At 35.1% G+C, this 18,793-nt stretch overlaps 1 protein-coding gene across 5 annotated transcripts; it reads left to right on the forward strand.

Annotated features, from left to right (window-relative positions):
- Positions 1-820: 820 nt before the first annotated feature.
- LOC125273747 (FYVE, RhoGEF and PH domain-containing protein 5) lies at positions 821-18,793 on the forward strand. 5 transcript variants are annotated; one of them, XM_048199392.1, is made up of 23 exons: positions 821-1,434; positions 1,535-1,562; positions 1,661-1,901; positions 2,807-5,147; positions 7,484-7,589; positions 7,668-7,726; positions 7,855-7,885; positions 8,041-8,147; positions 8,274-8,394; positions 8,611-8,689; positions 8,815-8,865; positions 10,064-10,122; positions 10,265-10,336; positions 10,464-10,532; positions 11,620-11,703; positions 13,040-13,119; positions 13,203-13,296; positions 13,390-13,527; positions 13,936-14,038; positions 14,130-14,239; positions 16,281-16,400; positions 16,487-16,629; positions 18,003-18,793. In XM_048199392.1, exons 3-23 carry the CDS (start codon positions 1,892-1,894, stop codon positions 18,037-18,039), a joined length of 4,014 nt encoding a protein of 1,337 aa, XP_048055349.1. In that variant the 5' UTR covers positions 821-1,434; positions 1,535-1,562; positions 1,661-1,891; the 3' UTR covers positions 18,040-18,793. The 5 variants fall into 5 exon arrangements, with proteins under 5 accessions (XP_048055349.1, XP_048055350.1, XP_048055347.1 ...); XM_048199393.1 differs by having other exon boundaries at positions 1,182-1,434; positions 1,661-1,759; positions 16,278-16,400; XM_048199390.1 differs by having other exon boundaries at positions 1,183-1,434; positions 16,278-16,400.

The raw sequence follows: 18,793 nt of genomic DNA on the forward strand, positions 1-18,793 counted from the left end.
GGAGTGTTCAGGGTGTTTTTTCCCTTCTTTGTTCAAACGATGAACAGTGATTTCTTGTCAGTGTGTTTGTCTCACCATTAGTGTGTCTTTGTGTGCACATCTATGTCATTGTATGTGATTGTGTGTTTAACATTTGTCTACAGCAGGTTAGCGAACTGCCAGTGAGATCACCCTAATTTTCCAACGTTTCCTTTGACTGCAATGTGAATGAAAACCCCAGAATCACAGTTATGACTAACTACGACACTGTGAAGGTAATGAGCCTTTGTGAGTGCGGTAGTATGAATCAAGGATAAGAAATGTGCCTTAACTATGGTTATTTATGTGGGCAGTGAGTGTAGTGGAGAAGAGGATATCATTAATCTTCTCTACCTTTGTTTAGTTGCCATTGCGATTCCAAAAGTAGCATCCTGGAGATCTGAATATGATATTGTAGATGGAATGAAAGGCATAAACATGCATGTTGTGATCCAGTGTATTATGTAGTGCATGCAACTCTTAACACAACGTAATACACTATCCTTTTTTCTAGTTTATCCCAAGTTTTGTGAAACTTTTGTTGTCGTGGTGTCACAAAAATCTGGAACAAATAAACAGATAAAACATTTCATCCTGCAATAAAGATGAAAACAGGTAGTGATAACAGGTAGTATGATAACATTAGATAGAAGTCTTAGGTTTAAAGTAATTAAATATATATATTTTTTCTTTCTTTTTTTTTCTATCTCCTTCACTCTTCTCTTGAACTGGAGAATTAAATGCTCATACTAACCCAGACTGAACTCAGGCTAAAGAAGTTTGAGGAAGGAAGCATATTTCTGTAGAGATGTTGGAAAAAGGTCATGGCCTTATTTAAGCCTATAGAAATGACTTCCTACTATTAATCATACATGTAAAAATAACAGCTGCCAATTTTACTCCTGTATCAATTCATTGGCCACTTCAGATGTTGCAGCTGAAGTTAACAGTTACAGACTGATGATTCTAGACCTTTTTTCAGTTCTATAGCTTCACTTTACTTAGCCATTTTTGCCATTATAAACACACACTGACATGTGAACTATTTGGATTTAACCTGTGACTGATCTTGACATTATTAGTGTAAGAGATTTATACGAGATGTTATCTAATCCTTATCTTTTTTTTCTGCATTTACTTTACTGTTCTAATCTGAATGTCAAACCCAGATTAATGCTCACATTTGTTGTTTTTTTTAGGAGGGGACACAGGTGGTGCATCATGAATGCTTGTGTATGACTGTTTTTTTCCATTGTTACTATGAATATCCCAAAAGTGGTAATATGCTCATTATATACTCCACATATTGCCTGCACTTTGTGTGTCAGTTGTTAAGGAAGGTTATGCAGGATAAGAGAGGAATTTCCTGCAATGCAAACCTCTGAAGGCCATTTACTGCCCTCAAATAACTTTGAGGTATTTATATAATTTGAGGTATTTAACTTTTTAGATATTTTTTTTTATTATTCATTTAATGTTGTGAGATATAGAGAAAAATATTTTTTTTCTTCCTCAGATCTCTGTGCTCCTGAAGAAACTAGATGGTCAAAATTCTACAATATCATATTAAAATATATATATAAATATAATTTTCTTAATTTAAAAAGTCTGTTTTCTTTTTGTCTCGACGCCCTTTCCTCAGGAAGTAAAGGCGAAGTCTCGTCCGTGAGTGCGTGTACACGCGCACTCGTGCTGAGCGCCTGCTGTCCAGACCTGTACTGCTGTTATAATGCAAAATGAAGTAAGAGAATGCAGTAGTTGATGTATAATCTCGTGTTATAATCCCGTGTAAATTCTATGATTACGATTTCATTGTGTTCAAATGGATTTGACTCGTTATTGCCGTGCCTCAGAGACTAGATGATGTTCGACAATGAGCGCAGGTGAGTTTTTAACACGATAATGTGGCAACTAAGTAGGCTGATAAATTACGAAACGAGGAATATATGTGTCTGTGGGAAGATTTAAATGTCTGAAAGTACGTGAAATAGTAGGATATTACGTTTAGAGTAGCTCACTTTTCGACATTTTTGTGAAAAGAAATTTGCCTCATTGTATGATGCTGTATGGAGTAATTTACAGTTGCTGACTGGTTAGATATTTAATTATTTGTAAATGTTCAGGTTGGTCCTCAAGTAGAACATGTACGAAATACACTATGGTATTTGCTAATTCAAAATGCCAGCACTGTCTTGTAAAATAACATATTCAAATTTTTCTTATTATGAGAATGTTTCTTACGCTATGGGCACTTTTGGTCCTGTGGAAGTATTTATATGAAGTGAAATTTCCATTATAGTATACTGTGAAGCATCTTGTAGTTAATTATTTTAATCATATGATACATATTTAAATGGTTTATTTCACTCTTTGTGTAGATCATAATTCATTTTTATGATGTATTTTCATAGTTTATCATTAAAAGTTTGGGTCTGTGACAAGGGTAAAAATAAAAATATATATACCTAACATTTAAAAAAGCAGAAATAAACATGGAACACATGATAAAAAGTGTATGCAAAATATTAAATACAGCAAAACGTTCAAATCTGTCAAGTTTAAATGAAAATGAACCCCTTTTTAACACCTTTTAATGTTAAGACAATTGTGTGTATCATAGAATTTGATGTGTGAATTTCTTTCTTCTTTTTTTTGCTCTACATCTTATTATTCTATATTTTGCTCATTCTACTATAGAAAATCCTAATGCATAAAGCAAAAGGAACTGCCCTGAATTGTTAATATGTTTACTTTGCAGTAATGTTACTTATTACATATTGTGTTTTAGAGTTTCAGGAGCACCCCCTGGACCCCAAAGGACACTTCCAGGCTGAGCCTCTCTTCAAGATGCAACATCAACCACCTATTCCTGAAGAGTACTGTGATAATCAAGAACCCAAACCAAAAATTGAATCCAAACCTAGAAAATATCTCCAGCATCATCTCAGTTCAAACTTCAATATGTACTTGCCACTCCACACTAACAAACGCCTAAGGCCTCCAAATTCAAGAGAGTGTATGACAGAAATGCATAGAAAAATATTACTGGAACAGGAGGGGTCACAAGAGAGGAAGACAGAAAAAACTATATGTATGGAAAAGACAGTACAAACAGATGAGACAGAACCGGATGTTATTCTGGAACAGGGGGATGAGTTAGGATGCGGTGATGAGTTAGCACAGGGAATAGATTTAGATCTGGTGGAGGGTTTAGAAGAAAGTGAGACATCTAAGTCAGAGGATGAGGAAGAGTCAATGGACCTTCTTTCTGATTCATGCAGTAAAAAAGAGGTGGATGATAATGTGTCAGCAGAGCAGATACAAGTAGAGGACGTAGGGAAGATAGCTTGGGGACTGACTAAAAATGGTGTATCAACTTCGCATGAAAGTTTTAGTGATGTTCAAATGGCTTCTAATACAGTTTATGGATGCATAACACACAGAGACAGAATACTGTATGACAAAATTTGCACCAGTAAAACTTTCGTTGAAGAATTTTACCCAGATGGTATAATCCCAGGCAGAATGTTTTCAAGTGAAGAAGACATAGATGGGTTGTTCCCAGATATTTGTGATGCAGGCGAGGCGTTAGCAGACAAAGATGGACTTTCTGAGTGTGATCTCTTTGAACAAACAGAACCTCTTCAAATAACAGAAACAGAGGACAATGTCAGTGGAGATATTATGATGCTTATCACTGAGGATGGATCGAACAGCTCTGATTTGTCTTCAACTTCCATTGAGGAAGAGGATGAAGAAATGCAGGTGGGAAAAGAGAAAATGGAGGAAAAAGGAAACAATTATTTGTCAGACAAAAGTGCTTCTCAGAATCTCTCAGCTATTGACTCTCCAGACTGTCCCTCATCAAACAGTGGAGGTGAAACTCTCCTTGAGTCCGATCAGATTTCTTTTTCAAATTCTTCTTCTTCTCAGCCATTTAGTGTTTCAGGCTCTGATGGTGTCTCAGATGGTGATGTAGCAGATGCAAATCAAAACTACTGTAGCAAATATGTGGCTGATCATGATGAAGCCGTGTCTGCCTCACTAAATTTCGATGTCATGAGTGCCCTTTCGCTTGTTCAACAGCAACCTGAAACCCAAGGCCAAAGTTTACAACATAATCAAGATGAAGAGAGCATTGGAGAAGAAAAAGAAGTTGCAAGTGACCACTTGAGTATATCTGATGGAAAAGAACTCGCAGCAGATCATGTGTATGAAGAGACAGAGCCAAAAGTCCAAGCCAAAGACTTCCTTCAGAACAGGAAGTACTTTATGACTCGCTCTATATCTGTGGAAACCCCCAGTACGAGAGTTGACCTAATGACTAGCCCCGCACCAGGAAATGGGCGACTTTTGCTACACCCACGCTCATTCTATACAGATCAGTGTTTCCTTGGAGATAGTAGACCTGCGCTGACTGGTTCATTAGGATGTCTTTCACAAGGCACCTCAAACTTAGCTAAAGTTACAAGAGTGGATATTCCACCGCCTTTTGAACTGGCATCCATCACAAAGCGCCCAATCAGAAAAAGTTCTCCATCCCTCCCAAACGAAATCTCCGCTTCTTGCAAGAAGCCTGATTTCGGGTTTAAACGATATCTTCTGCCGTTACGATTCCTTAGGAAATCAGATCGGAAAAGTGTGATGGATACTCGTTCGATCTCCTCCAGGTCCTCGTCCGAGTCAAGTCCACAAGCATCATATAAACGCTTGGATTTTATCAGGCATAACATGGGCAGCCTGGATTTGCAGAGCACTCCAGATTGCACACCACCTGTGTCTCCCTCTTCCTTTCTCTTCCAAAAGAATAGACAAAAACAGGGACTGAACTTCACTCTTAATAATGATTTGACTTCTAGCACCTTTTCTATTGAGCCAGGCTCTCTCTTTGAGTCCCTTCCCCTTTCCAAACCTCGATCTTTTTCATCTCCCAATACCGACTCGTCGGAATACGAGAATGTTCAAAATGCTGCTTCTCACTATGAGAATGTGCAGATTCGCCTCCTGAATCCCGTCATTCAGAGTCAACGAAATCAGAGTTCAACCAATGATACTGATGGCTATGTGGATATGAGCAGTCTGCCTGGCTTCCAGAGCAAAAGTCAGTCATCTGAGCAAGAGACGGATAGGTACAATAGTTTATAGATTAATATAGTGTTTAATTATATTTTATATTATTAATATGAAGCTCAGGATTAATTTCAATACAGTTGTGAAAACAATGGGGGTTTTTTCCTTCAATTTTGAGAAACTAGACACCATAAACACCATAAAAATTTTCATCTTGTTGGGATCATAAGCAATGTGTTATATACTGATATATATTGTTAGATGTTAACATAAGCTAAGGCAAATTAACATGATAAATCTTTTGGTAATCTAATTATACAATGCGATCCTGTTTGTTTTATATTATTAGACAATTTTGCAAAGCTTTTAATCTTTATGCATTTAACTGACCTGATTATATTACAAAACCTAATACAAAAGCTGCATCAGAAAAAAAGTTGTCTGAAAATAATAGTAAGTAAACACAATGATTAATCAAATGTGTCATGTGACAATCATTTGCTTATTTAAAGGGTTAGTTCACCCAAAAATGAAATAAGTACTCGCCCTCATGTCGCCCTCAACCCGTAAGGCCTTCGTTCATCTTCGGAACACAAATTAAGATATTTTTGATGAAATCCAAGAGGCTTTTTTATCCCCAATAGAAAGCAACGTAATTGCCATCATTTAAGGTACAGAATGGTACTAAAGACATTGATAAAATAGTCAGTGTGACTGCAGTGGTTCAACCTTAATGTTATGAAGTGACGAGAATACTTTTTGTGCACAAAAACAAAACAAAAATAACGACTTTATTCAACAATTTCTTCTCTACCCTTTCAGACTCGTACATATTTGACGCATTAAAGGTGCCCTCGAATAAAAAATTGAATTTATCTTGGCATAGTCAAATAACAAGAGTTCAGTACATGGAAATGACATACAGTGAGCCTCAAACTCCATTGTTTCCTCCTTCTTATATAAATCTCATTTGTTTAAAAGACCTCAGAAAAACAGGCGAATCTCAACATAACACCGACTGTTACGTAACAGTCGGGGTGTACGCCCCCAATATTTGCATATGCCAGCCCATGTTCCCAACATTATGAAAGGCATTACACAAGGGCAGCCAGTATTAACGTCTGGATCTGTACAGGTGAATCAACAGGCTAGGTAAGCAAGAACAATAGCGAAAAATGGCAGATGGAGCAATAATAACTGACATGATCCATGATATCATGATATTTTTAGTGATATTTGTAAATTGCCTTTCTAAATGTTTCGTTAGCATGTTGCTAATGTACTGTTAAATATGATTAAAGTTACCATCGTTTCTTACTGTATTCACGGAGACAAGAGCCGTCGCTATTTTCATTATTAAACACTTGCAGTCTGTATAATTCATAAACACAACTTCATTCTTTATAAATCTCTCCAACAGTGTAGCATTAGCCGTTAGCCACGGAGCACAGCCTCAAATTCATTCAGAATCAAATGTAAACAATATAACAGTATACAATACTCACATAATCCGACGCATGCATGCCGCATGCATGACTAACACTTTGTAAAGATCCATTTGATGGTTATATTAGCTGTGTAAACTTTATGCACTGTTCAAGGCAAGCGCGAGCTCTTTGGGCGGAGAGCACAAGAATTAAAGGGCCAGTAGCCCTGAATCGGCTCATTTATAATGATGCCCCAAAATAGGCAGTTAAAAAAATGAATCAAAAAAAATCTATGGGTTATTTTGAGCTGAAACTTCACAGACACATTCTTTTTTTAACAAAAAGTTCTAGGGCACCTTTAAACGCAGTTCAGTGCTTCCGTGTTTTCGTTCAAGCGCTGACTCAGTATTGGTTGAGCTGTTTATGTGAACACAACGCTGCATGTGTGTGATGCTGACACTGGCAAAAAAAAAAAAAATATATACTTGGCTGGCATTTGGACGTAAACAACGTTGAACTCCGTTCACTGTATCAAATGCATACGAGTCTGACATAGTAGAGACTATTGACTATTTTAACAATGTCTTTACTACTTTTCTGGACCTTGAATTATGGCAATTACATTGCTTTCTATTGTCGAAAAAAAAAAAAAAAACAACCTTGGATTTCATCAAAAATATCTTAATTTGTGTTCCAAAGATAAACGAAGGTCTTACGGGTTTGAAACGGCTTGAGGGTGAGTACTTAATGACAGAAATTTCATTTTTGGGTGAACTAACCCTTTAAGTCCTCTAGCATGACATCAGGTCATACATCTTCATATTTACAGTCATAAAGACATTGCTGACAGTGTTTATTGTCCAATAAAAAAAAAAACAAATCCAAATGTTGCATGATTGCATAACTAAGTACTTTAAATGTTTTTTTTGTTTTTTTTTTTTAACTTTCATGATTTTTCTGTTATTTAGCCTCTATACTTTCTGTTCTCCTAATGTGAGGGTGGATGGAACAGTGGGCGTGTCTGTGGGTGTGGCTTGTACACAAGAGAAAAAGACAAAGGCATCTGACAAACTGGTGAGCTTATGAGTGTTTCTCTATGTCTTGCTTGCTTTTGTTTCAATTTATTGTAACTCAACTGTCATTTTATTTCAGACTGTCAACTGCTCCAGGGCTTTCTATTGTGCCAAAGAGCTTCTGGATAGCGAGGCCCAGTAAGTCATGAAAAAAAAAAACATCTCAAGTGTACGAGTAGAGTGACACACAAACTTTCAAAATTGAAAAACAATTGAATAGAAATACAATATTATTATCAACATGCCTCTTTTTTTCTTCATTTAAGGCATGTTAAGACTTTACAACTTCTATGTGAGGTGGGTCATATTCATTTATGACATTGTATGTTTGTTTGCCTGAGGTTTTCAGGTGAAAATATGTTGATTTGATCATGAAAAATAGTGATCGAGTGCATCTTCAATATGCACTAATGAAATGCCCTTTCTTTTATTTTTTCTCTTTCACACAATAGTCAGTTGAAGCCGATGAGAGGCTGATGACAGTGTGGACAGAGGTACCTGATATTTGTACTCTCCACCAAAATATCCACACATTACTGGAGACCCGCTTAAAAGAATGGTAAGACTCTCTCACCCACACCACACACATGCATGTGCATATGCTACCTTAAACTGTTTATCATCCCCAAATGATATCCATCTGTCATCGTTTCATCTGTTTTGTACATTTCACTCCACTCATCAGGGATCAGAATGAAGGTATTGCTGAAATCATCCTGGCAAAGAAGAAAGAGTTTTCCATTTTCTCTTCCTACATCAGTCATTATGATGAAAAATTGAATTATCTGGAACACATACAAAGCACAGTAAGGGATTTTTTTCATTGATTGACAACACTATCAAAATAAAATCTATGCTTATTATGCATATCCATCAACCAGCCAAATTGTTTAGTATAGCTGTTCAAACTAATTTCTGTGTTTTGTACTGTATGATTACATTTGAATGTTTTGTGTGTTTATTTACTCAGATGGCATGTATTTGTATATTTTTCATATTACATAGCATGTTTTATATCTCAGCTACTAGATGCAGTGACCCTGAAAAAGCAGTTGCTGCAGGTCATTGTGCGCATCCTACAGTACCGTATGCTGCTTACAGGTGACGTCTAAATATGCTTGTTTCTGTGATAAAAATCCATAATGTTTTAAACGAATAATATGTGATTTTGTTCAATTTTTATACCAAGACATTTAATGTTGCTTTATATTTGTTTTTTCTAACAGACTACCTGAATAACCTCTCACCAGACTCTATAGAGTTTGAAAATACACAAGGTAATTAGCAGCATTACTCAGGAAGCCATTTTGTTTCCTAATTTAGTTTTCATCAATTTTAAGAAATTGATGTTTGATTCTTATCTTGGCATGTTTTCAATCACAATGGAAACCTTTGGTCTTATCTCTCAGTGTGTATAATTGATTTACTTGAGCAACAGCAAATCTCAGATCTTTAAGATAGTTTCACAAAATGACCTTTGACCCCATCATGCATTTTTATCCATCTTCTTAAACAAGCCTTTCTGCATTATTTATATATGATGATCATTTATTAACGAACTGCTGCTATAATTGAGTATCTGTTAGTAAGGGAGGTGTACTGTTATGTTCTGCAGTGTGACATAGTATGCTTAATATACATTTATTTTAAACATTTTTATAATGATTGTGTAATAATTACAGAAGAGGATTAGGCCCAAGCAATAATAAAAAAATAAAACCATCTCGAGATTAAAGTTGTTAAATTTTGAGAAAAAAATCGTTAAATTTCGAGAAAAAAGTCGAAATAAAATGTTGAGAATAAACTCGTTAAATTACGAGAAAAAACTCGTTAAATTTAGAGAAAAATATCGAGATAAAATGTTGAGAATAAAGTCATTAAATTACGAGAAAAAACTCGTTAAATTACGAGAACAAATTCGTTAAATTACGAGAAAAATGTCGTTAAATTTCGAGAAAAAAGTCGAGATAAAATGTTGAGAATAAACTCATTAAATTATGAGAAAAAAGTAGTTAAATTACGAATTTGTTCTCATAATTTAACAACCTTTTTCTCGTAATTTAATGACTTTATTCTCATAATTTAATGAGTTTATTCTCATAATTTAATGAGTTTATTCTCAACAGTTTATCTCGACTTTTTTCTCGAAATTTAACGACATTTTTCTCGTAATTTAACGAATTTGTTCTCGTAATTTAACGACCTTTTTCTCGATGGTTTTATTTTTTTATTATTGCTTGGCCCTAATCCTCTTCCGTAAATAATTGTATATGCAGTTTTAGGAAATGTTTTTATATATTCAGTAATGAATGAATATAGGTAATTTAAAATATATTCAGCTGTATATCCAAATCTATTTACAAAAAAATGTCAATAAATATCATATATGTCACCCCCAAATTATATATATGAAAATGTCCATATATTCAAATATTACATCTGTCCCTGTCAACTTATTATTCTTTTGCCCCTCAGATGCTTTGGTTGTGGTCTCAGATATTGCTTATCGTGCCAACGACAGCCTTAAGAATGGAGTGAGTATGTGTGTGTTGGCCTAATGTGCTTGTAGAGAGTCTAGATAAGGTTATATGTGTGTGGAACCAAGGCCATAAGTGTTTATGACGCCATTGTGACATGTAAGGGAATTTTACATTTTTTTTCATCCCTCTCTATCAGGCGGATCTCCTGCGTTTGGTCCACATTGAACACAGTGTTCTGGGTCTGACGGATCTCCTACAGCCTGGGAGAGTGAGAAATTCAATGGCTTACTGATCACATAACACCTTATACCACTTATCCAATCAAATTTTGTTGGTTTATTTTATTTTTATGCTGTAATGGTGAGTAAGGTTGTCTGTCTGTATCTTTGCCCTAGGTGTTTGTGAAAGAGGGCACCCTGATGAAAGTCAGCAGAAAGTGCAAACAGCCACGTCATCTTTTCTTGGTATGTGATTTAATTTGATTTGATTTTACCCACAATATTTTTGCAACACTATTATCAATTATACAAATTTTCTTGTAAATTTTGCACCAGAAAAGTTTTGTCAGTTTTATATATCACTTTTATTTGCTTAGATGAGACTTTGAGTGTTGAGCACACAAGAGACACAGTTGCTTGCTTTCTGTATAGTCTCTAGTGTCTCTCCTTTGTGTTTGTGAGCTATTTTACTTGTTTTTAGAGTTTCCTGGCAGGATGTTGTCCTGTGTTGTGTTTATGTCTACATGTGCTATTGTTTTTGCCCTGCTGCTCTCACCCTAGAATAAGTCTGTGGGAACGGGGACAGAGCGATCTATTAAGATAACAGAACAGAGGGTGACAGGATGGATGTGAGATGGGCTGTCAGAAATACTGTAGACTTTTAAGCCAGACAGACAGTCATGCGGTGAGACGGGCACGTGGCCCCCAGAGTGCTGAACTCAAATATCCCTCATGTTTTATTGCTTGATGCAGGAGACAGTCTGTGGCATTTCGTAGTTTCTTATGCACCATTGATTAACATTTCAGAAGACAAAATATGCTGCCTTATCGGATAGTATCTGATGGTTAGAAGGCACGTCTGTGTCCAACATCCTGTCTACAAAGAGGAATTTAGGTTGTGTTTAGCAGTATAGTTGTTTTCTTCACTGCCTATGATAACCAGCAATCCTGTGCACATGATTTGGCAGTTGTTGGAAAGAATAAAAATGGTGTCAGACTGAGTAATTGATGATTAATGGTTCTATTTCACAGAGAAATACAGCAAGTATTCTAGTCAGTGAATATTCACAGTTATATCACAACCTGAATGCATGTTTGAATTTGTTAACATGCCTTGGAAGCTGGTCTGAAACCAGCTGCTTAAATACAAACACACTGCCTGTAATCACTGACTGACAGAACAGTGATGCGGCAAAGCAACTTGTGATCAAAACAACCTCATAGTGCTCCCTTGTGGTGAACATATGTTACTGCGACCAAAGCAAATGCTTGTATGTTACATGTATGTTGTGAATGTTATGTATTTCTAAGCCTTAACGTTTTATGTTTTCAGATGAATGACATAATGCTTTACACATATCCTCAGCAAGATGGCAAATACAGACTCATCAACAGATTACCATTGGCAGGGATGGAGGTAGGACTGACTACATTCATGGAAACTTCTACTGTTTATTCATGCATAATGGTTTTTGGAAATCATTTTATTTCATAGACATAACACCAGTGCAGCATATTAAGTGCTCAAGATGCCAATTATAAGCAGTGTTGTTATTTTTAACTAAAACTATTAAAAATTGTTTTCATTAAAGGTGCCATCGAACGTTTTTTTACAAGATGTAATATAAGTCTAAGGTGTCCCCTGAATGTGTCTGTGAAGTTTGAGCTCAAAATACCCCATAGATTTTTTTTAATTAATTTTTTTAACTGCCTATTATGGGGCATAATTAGAAATGCGCCGATTCATGCTGTGGCCCCTTTAAAGGGTTAGTTCACCCAAAAATGAAAATTATGTCATTAATGACTCACCCTCATGTCGTTCCAAACCCGTAAGACCCCCGTTCATCTTCGGAACACAGTTTAAGATATTTTAGATTTAGTCCGACAGCTTTCTGTCCCTCCATTGAAAGTGTAGGTACGGTGGACTGTCCATGTCCAGAAAGGTAATAAAACATGTCGTACACCCCGACTGTTACATAACAGTTGGTGTTATGTTGAGATTCGCCTGTTCTTCGGAGGTCTTTTAAACAAATGAGATTTATATAAGAAGGAGGAAACGATGGAGTTTGAAACTTACTGTATGCCATTTCCATGTACTGAACTCTTGTTATTTAACTATGCCAAGGTAAATTCAATTTTTAATTCTAGGGCACCTTTAATTGAAATAAAACTGAAATATAAATTAAAGCTAAATAGAAATTGAATAAAACAAATAAAATGACATTTTTCTTAAAATTTAAAATTTCCTAAAACAAAATTCTTAAAATTTAACATCAAATTAAATGAAAACTAAAAAAAAAGTGAAAAATAAAAGCTTATTCAAAATGTTAATAAATACTACAATAGCATATAAATAGTACTAAAATAATGCTGGTTATAAGTATGTATGTATTATTTTATTATATAATAGTATAAAAATGCTTACAAGAAAATAAGATGAGAATACAGAACTAAAAATATGGAAAAATGCATAACACAAAAGAGAATAAACTTATAAGAAAATGAAATGCATGAAACATGGTTCTCTTTATCTTATTCTAGTTTGCATTTATTATACATTTGAAAATGTTTGAAATGTTCATATACATTTTATTTATTTATTGTTTTTATATCTTCCTTCTCTTATTTTGGCCTTTCCTCTTATAGAATCTTAATTACCAATTCTTTGAATACTTTTGAGCTCCATAAATTATCTGAACCATAGACAGGGAATGAATGATAATTATTAAACATTTCTCACTTTTGTCTTTCAGATCAGCAAGCCACCTATAGAGAACTCTCAAAGTGCACTGAAGATAGAAGTAAAAGATATAAGCATCACTTTGTCTGCCAGGCAAGTGACATAAACAAACTTACTCGCCCAAGCATGCATATGTATGTGTGCAGCGTGACTGATGCATGTGTTCCTGTGTGCAGCTCCTGCATCGAACGGGACAGTTGGTTTGTTACACTGAATCGGACATTGGTGGATCTTGGCCCAGCATCAGGAGACCTAGTGGGCTGTTTTGAGGTGAGGAAGCTGTATATACTGTACAGTGTGTTAAAATGTCAACGTGGCACCTGAAAGAATTGACATTTTCTTTGAATGTGTCTTGTGTTTTAGTTAGTGGAGGGTCCAGAGATGTGTCTCGGTGAGAATGCTCCTCCCCTGTTGTCTGTTTCCCAGGTGACTGTTTGCATGAACTGTCCCTCACATTTCAGCCTCACAAACAGACGACATCACTGCCATGCCTGTGGCAAGGTACAAATGCATACAGAGAAACATACTTAGGTTTTTTTATATAGATGTTTTTTTTTTTTTTTTGTCCATTTTAGACATTGTACTAACTGTAAGTAACTTTGCCACTGCATGTCAACTAATTCTCATTAGAGTATTAGTAGACTGTTAGGTTAGTTGTTAGGGTTCGGGTAATTAGATGTTGACATGTAGTTGCAAAGATACTTATAGTCAGTAGAATGTCTGTTTGGGAGATCATCAAAATAAAAGTGTTAGCAGATATTAAGCAGACAGTCTACTAATACTCTAATGAGAGTTAGCTGACATTTTAATTAATTATTCTTAGTAGAATGTCTAAAGTGCATCATACTTACATAGAGTACCACTTAAAAGCTCTGTCAATTCTGGTTTCTTATCTTATCTTACTTGTAGGTTGTTTGCAGAGATTGTTGCAGGAACAAATTCCCCCTCAAATACATGAAGAACAGACGTGCCAAAGTGTGTGATCATTGTTACACTGAGCTGCGTAAGAATGGTACAACCACAATATCTTTGATTAATTATTAGTTTTATTAATTATACCTAGTTATGCTTGACTCTCATATGTTTGTGCATCTGTTTGAGAGATGTTGCCACAATAACGGAGAGCTCCAGTCGACCGCTCTCTGCTGTCTTCCAAAACATTCATCCATCAAGTCTGTGGAAGAGCCGCAAAGGCCAGATGTCTTTCAACCAGGTATCTCATAACCTCTGGATTAATATCTATATCTAAAAAATACCTAAATATTTCTTTGTGCTCTCAGTAGATCACGTTTCACTCTGATCTAATGTAATAAATCTACAGTTTTTGATTACAACATTGATTTATTTTTATTTTTTTTTACATCTACTGTATAAATTGCATGGTTATGCTGTTCTCAGTAGTCATTTGTCATGTAGTAAGTCACTAAGATAGTAAGAAAGTGCCTGCTAAGAACATCTTTAATGCAGTGCATCTTGAGTTTGGAGCTGAAGGAGCGTAAGTGCTATTAAAAGGGATCTGCACTTATGACCTTTTGCCTTGCAGCTCTTGAAGGTGAATCTCATAATTAAATATACCTATTTCACCCCAAAATCAAAAGGACCATACATATACAGTATATACATACATGCATAAAGAAAATTAAATATTATTTTAAGACCATTAAAGGTGCCCTTGAATGAAAAATTGAATTTATCTTGGCATAGTCAAATAACAAGAGTTCAGTACATGGAAATGACATACAGTGAGTCTCAAACTCCATTGTTTCCTCCTCCTTATATAAATCTCATTTGTTTAAAAGACCTCCGAAGAACAGGCAAATCTCAACATAACACCGACTGTTATGTAACAGTTGGGGTGTACGCCCCAATATTTGCATATGCCAGCCCATGTTCCCAACATTATGAAAGGCATTAGACAAGGGCAGGCAGTAACGTCTGGATCTGCACAGGTGAATATTTGTAAATTGTCTTTCTAAATGTTTCGTTAGCATGTTGCTAATGTACTGTTAAATGTGGTTAAAGTTAACATCGTTTCTTACTGTATTCACGGAGACAAGAGTCGTCGTTATTTTCATTATTAAACACTTGCAGTCTGTATAATGCATAAACACAACTTCATTCTTTATAAATCTCTCCAACAGTGTAGCATTAGCTGTTAGCCACGGAGCACAGCCTCAAATTCATTCAGAATCAAATGTAAACAATATAACAGTATACAATACTCACATAATCCGACGCATGCATGCCGCATGCATGATGAACACTTTGTAAAGATCCATTTGATGGTTATATTAGCTGTTTGAACTTTGTTTATGCACTGTTCAAGGCAAGCGCGAGCTCTGTGGGCGTAGAGCACGAGAATTAAAGGGCCAGTAGCCCTGAATCGGCTCATTTATAATGATGCCCCAAAATAGGCAGTTAAAAAAATTAATAAAAAAAAATCTATGGGGTATTTTGAGCTGAAACTTCACAGACACATTCAGGGGACACCTTAGACTTATATTACATCTTTTTAAAAAAAGTTCTAGGGCACCTTTAAGATTTTGGCATTGCATTATTTTTATGGCAATTAAGCCCCCCGTCCCAATTCTTATTACTTTAATGCAAATCAAATCTCATTCTTGTTACTGTAATACAGGAATTCATCTAGTTTTTGTCAGCGAACCCTTTTGATCTAAAATATTTACCTGAAATATGGTAATATTGCAATAATTTAACACCACATTTGCATGTTTATAGTTTTCTGTTATCGATTGATAGTTACATGACTGCAGGTAAACTAATAAATTATTTCTTTTTATATATCTTTGTAATATATTATCTTTATATATACATTATTAATATAGATAGATAATATCATTATTTATATTATTAGCTTTTCATCAACTCATGAACAGTGCCTCACTCACAAACCTCTAGGGATTCACAGTTTGGAAACATGTTTATTGTAGTTAAACTAAAACTATTAAAACATTTTTATTAATTGAAATAAGGGTGAAATAAAATAAACTATAAATATTAGCCAATATTATAAATACTAAAATAACACTGTTAAACACACTCTGCTGTAATACATGAAAATCATTACCCAAGTTTTGTAATGAGATCTATGAATACATTTAATTTAAATAATATATAATTTTATATGAAAGTTTTCTTTATTTTCTATATGCAAAACATTTTTGTTTATTTTCCTTTGAATTTGGGGTGAAATATGAAACATTAATGTATTATCATGTGTTGTTGCCAAGGAGACAGGGTCTGAGGGGGTGATGAGTGGAACACTGCAGAGATGCAAGAACAGCAAGAGAAGTTGGAGAAGCCTGTGGTTCCTCCTAAAAGATAAAGTTCTCTACACATATCCACAGCCTGAGGTAATGCACACAGTCACGTTTTTGCACACATTAACTTGCAACATGCAGTTCCTAATCTCTCCCTTCGTCTTTTTGTCTTATATAAGGAGAGGGTTGCATGCGAGACCCTTCCTCTATTGGGTTTCTCTGTGAGGTCAGAGGTTGAAGAGGAAAGCAGCATGTTTCATCTGTACCACAAAAGCACTCTCTTCTATACTTTCAGAGCCCAGGACAGTCACACTGCACAGAGGTTAAAACACATACACATTACATTCACAGTACATTATATACAAATTTATAAGACTGTTTTTTATATATATATATATATATATATATATATATATATATATATATATATATATATATATATATATATATATATATTCAGTATATATAATGTATATGATAACACTGTATTATGTTTATATATGCATTAAATTGATCAAAAGTTAAATTGATCAAAAATGTTGTTACACTAGAATTTTATTTCAGATAAATGCTGTTCTTTTGAATTAGCTGTTTATGAAAAAAAAATATATATATCATGCTTTCAACAAAAATATTAAGCAGTTCAACTGTTTTCAACATTGACAAAAATAAGAAATGTTTATTGATCAGCAAATCAGTTTTTATTGTTTTAATCAAATAAAAACAGCCTTGTTGAGCATAAGAGATGCCTATCTAAAACATTATACAAATAATACAACATATATATGTTATGTTCAGAGCTTGGAATTAACTTTTTTTGCTCACCAACCACTGTGGCTAGTGGTTTTCCAAAGTTACTAGCCACTCATCATTTTCACTGGCCAGAATTTAGCATCGTTTCCATGGGGAAAAACTTCCATATAGATATTTTTAATATTATCTCATAATTTGGCAGCAAGTATATTAGGCTGCTGTCACTTTAAGACCTGATGCACGGATCCATTATACTGTTACACATGCATTTTCTTTAAGTGTTTACATTCACTTAAAATATAACTGACTGTGTTTACGTGAATACTCGCCAAGACCGACGTTTCAACATTATTTTGTGTGTATTTGACTGTTTAAGCACAATAAGCAGCGTAAAAGAGCTCAATTTAATACTGAGAGGTGGCTTCATGTCTGCGCACTTTTGGTGTGAGCACAAAATCTGCGGGAATGAGTAAAATTATGAGCAATACGCGCAATCCCACGCCAAAATTAAAGCCCTGTAGCACCGACAATATTCATCCGGAGCAAATGAAACCAGTGAGTGAGGGGAGGCGAGTTTGTGTGTCAACTCACTGTCGGAGAGATGAGAGAGAGAGAAAGCGCAGCTGGTATCGCGTATCTATTTTGCGGAAAATGAGTATTGGAAGCGTTTCATATATTTCAGTATTAATATGTATCGAAAAATTTATAGTTTTGACAACACTACATTTGCACTTAGTTTATTATAGCAGATGGCTTTTTAAAAGACTATAACTGAAACAAGTATATATTATATATAATATTGAACCCGCCAAAGTGACTAGTAGGAGTGACTGCTTTATACACCACTGCCAAAATCCACCCGTATTTGGCGGGTTGGCAGGTGTAAATGTCAAGCCCTGGTTATGTTCTATTATATAATGTGAAAAATCTGTTCTGTTCTAGGTGGGTCAATGCCATGGAAGAAGCTACAGTCCTGTAGCATCAGCCGTCCTCGTTGTGTCATCTTCTCATATCAGCAATTAAATCTACTATTGATCATTTGAGAGCAATGCATTTACATGTCATACTCAAAAATCACTACCCAGTGTGACTGGGAGTGCAATCAGCCATCCCTACGTTAACATGACGCAACAGATGTATTTTTGGAATGCCAAGGGAACAAAATGCTCACACTCAGACATTTATTTCGTGCCAAATGCATCTTCCAAAGACCTCGTTGAGCTGTGGACAGACTTTAAAAGGCACACTGTAGCACTTCCAGCTGTCATCTAGATGAAGATATTTTAAAACCATGTTGCTTAACTTATACAATGTAATATATTATGCAATATCCCAGATTACTAAAATATATTAGGACAATTTCTATAGATTAGAACTGGTGTGACTTTAAGACTGTTATGTTCAGTTAATGCCATTTACTTGCTGTCATTTCATGTCTAGATTATATTTCCTAGTCAGTCGTTTAGACAATGGCATCTACGGACAGCCAGTGGGAGTAATTTTGGACTGATAGTTAATATCTAGCAACAGAGCTGGTATTCTTGTTGCATTTGATGATGATGTAATGTATAATTTACTTACTTTTGTCCAATCTGCCATTCTGTTCACTTGCAATGTCATAATTATCATCTTCAATATGAGGGCTTAATGTATATTTATAAAGAATGTATACGTAGTTTGTCAGATGGATTTAACTGTTATTTTATCATTTGAATAAACATTATTTGAGTGTA

The sequence above is a fragment of the Megalobrama amblycephala genome, linkage group LG8 (assembly GCF_018812025.1).
Source record: "Megalobrama amblycephala isolate DHTTF-2021 linkage group LG8, ASM1881202v1, whole genome shotgun sequence".
Lineage (NCBI taxonomy): Eukaryota > Metazoa > Chordata > Actinopteri > Cypriniformes > Xenocyprididae > Megalobrama > Megalobrama amblycephala.

Coding starts and splice junctions, on each gene's coding strand:
- LOC125273747 (XM_048199390.1), top strand. Junction 8,395..8,610: donor TGGAACACATACAAAGCACA/GTAAGGGATTTT, acceptor TTTATATCTCAG/CTACTAGATGCAGTGACCCT. Junction 10,123..10,264: donor ACGACAGCCTTAAGAATGGA/GTGAGTATGTGT, acceptor CCTCTCTATCAG/GCGGATCTCCTGCGTTTGGT.